Consider the following 1,665-nt stretch of genomic DNA (forward strand, 5'->3'; position numbering starts at 1 on the left):
CGATCTATAAAACTTGAGAAAGCGGAATTCAATTAATTCTGAGGTTTAAAAATGTCTGAATTCCTCGAGTTTTATGTTAAAAGGGTCGGGGGACATGAAAAAAATGTTCTCGAAAATCCGTTCATATCAGCCCCTCGAGGAGTTGAACTTGTGAGGGCGATGATTGAGGGTGCGGCGCCGCTACCGACTGAGCCACGCGGGCGAAGAGAAAGCGGCCGCCCGATTGCATACAAAAAGGCGAGGACGACAGCTGTACGCAGAGTGACATTAAGCGTTGTACNCCAAGATACAGTATTCGAAATTCCATCATTCTGTGGTTCTTATCGAGTTCTATGATAAGTATCTAATTCAGTTACTTAGTTATTCAGTTAGTCAGAAAATATTGATCTTAAAAGAAACTATGACAAAAATCCTAATTTTTCTAGATCATCTACTGGTTCTACTACATTCACCGGAAGGAGATTATTCGCGAGAATTTGATCAATCGAATTGACGGATAGGCTTGAATTTCTAATTTAATTTTCTTTGTACCCTATGTATATAGTTTCGAACTCGCCGAAATAAAAAAAAATTTAAAAAATACAAATTTTACATTACCAAAAGACCCGTTTGAACCGAGATAAGATTCAAACCGAAACAAAAAATTTAGAGATCGGGAGAAAAAACATGGGCAATTAATGAAAAGGTAAATTAAGGAACAAGCTAATCTTCAATTATAAGCGGTGGTAGTTCAACGACGTCTTCTGCTGGATTCTGATTTTCGGGAACTTCTGGAGCTTCTGGAGCCTGCTCTTCTGGAACATCGGCGTCTGGAGCTTCTGGAGCCGGTGGTGGTGGCGGAGCACGAGTCCGGGGAGCAGCCACGTAAAAAAGGAAATAGATGTCTTCGCAGAGTGGTCCGCCGCACTTCGATTGGAACCATTGAAGGACAGGGGCGCTGAGGAGGATTCGTTCGCGGACGTGGTATATGAAGGCTGAAAGGGTAAAAATGAGATTTTTCTGTTTGTCTAGATGTCCGCAAAAAGCAAAAAATTATAGTTTTAGTATATTCCTAGAAAAAAGCAATTTTGAATACGGTCACCATAAAAACCGAATGCGCAACTTGCAATTTAGGCTGCGCCCCCTGATTCCGTCCACATTTTCCGGCGACTTTTTCGAAACGAATACACTTCAACGTAATGGCCTAGATTTTGCAAGTTGCGTTTTTTAGGCCACCATGGTAAAATGACCTAGAAAACTTAGCAGGTGAATATTAGATTAATTATGGGGCATTTATCATGGTGGCCTAACTTTTGCATGTTGAGATTTCCAGGCCACCATGGTAAAATGGTATATAAATGACCTAGCATTGATGTGGCCATTTATCATGGTGGCCTAATAAACTCAATTTGTAAAATATAGGCCACTACGGTCAAATGACCTAGAAAACACATCAGATGAATTTCAGATTAATTCTAGGTCATTTTGAAATGGTGGCCTAACTTTTACAAGTTGCATTTTCTAGGCCATCATCGTGAAATGGTCTGGAAACATCGCAACATGCTCTGGCGTGTTTCTAGGACACTTTGAAGTGGTGGCCTAATTTTTGCAGACTGAGTTTTCTAGGCCACCACGGTAAAATGACCTACAAAACACACCTGATGACTATCACGCCGATTCTAGGTC

General features: G+C 40.9%; 1 protein-coding gene across 1 annotated transcript; it reads right to left on the reverse strand.

The window, feature by feature from the left end:
• Positions 1 to 702: 702 nt before the first annotated feature.
• Positions 703 to 1,084, reverse strand: CBG26771 (the record flags this gene model as incomplete). Its single annotated transcript, XM_045241107.1, has 2 exons — positions 703 to 906; positions 1,082 to 1,084. 2 exons carry the CDS (start codon positions 1,082 to 1,084, stop codon positions 703 to 705), a joined length of 207 nt encoding a protein of 68 aa, XP_045100759.1.
• Between the last annotated feature and the right edge of the window lie 581 nt (positions 1,085 to 1,665).

The sequence above is a fragment of the Caenorhabditis briggsae genome, assembly GCF_000004555.2.
Source record: "Caenorhabditis briggsae AF16 supercontig from assembly CB4, cb25.NA_430, whole genome shotgun sequence".
Classification (NCBI taxonomy): Eukaryota; Metazoa; Nematoda; class Chromadorea; order Rhabditida; family Rhabditidae; genus Caenorhabditis; species Caenorhabditis briggsae.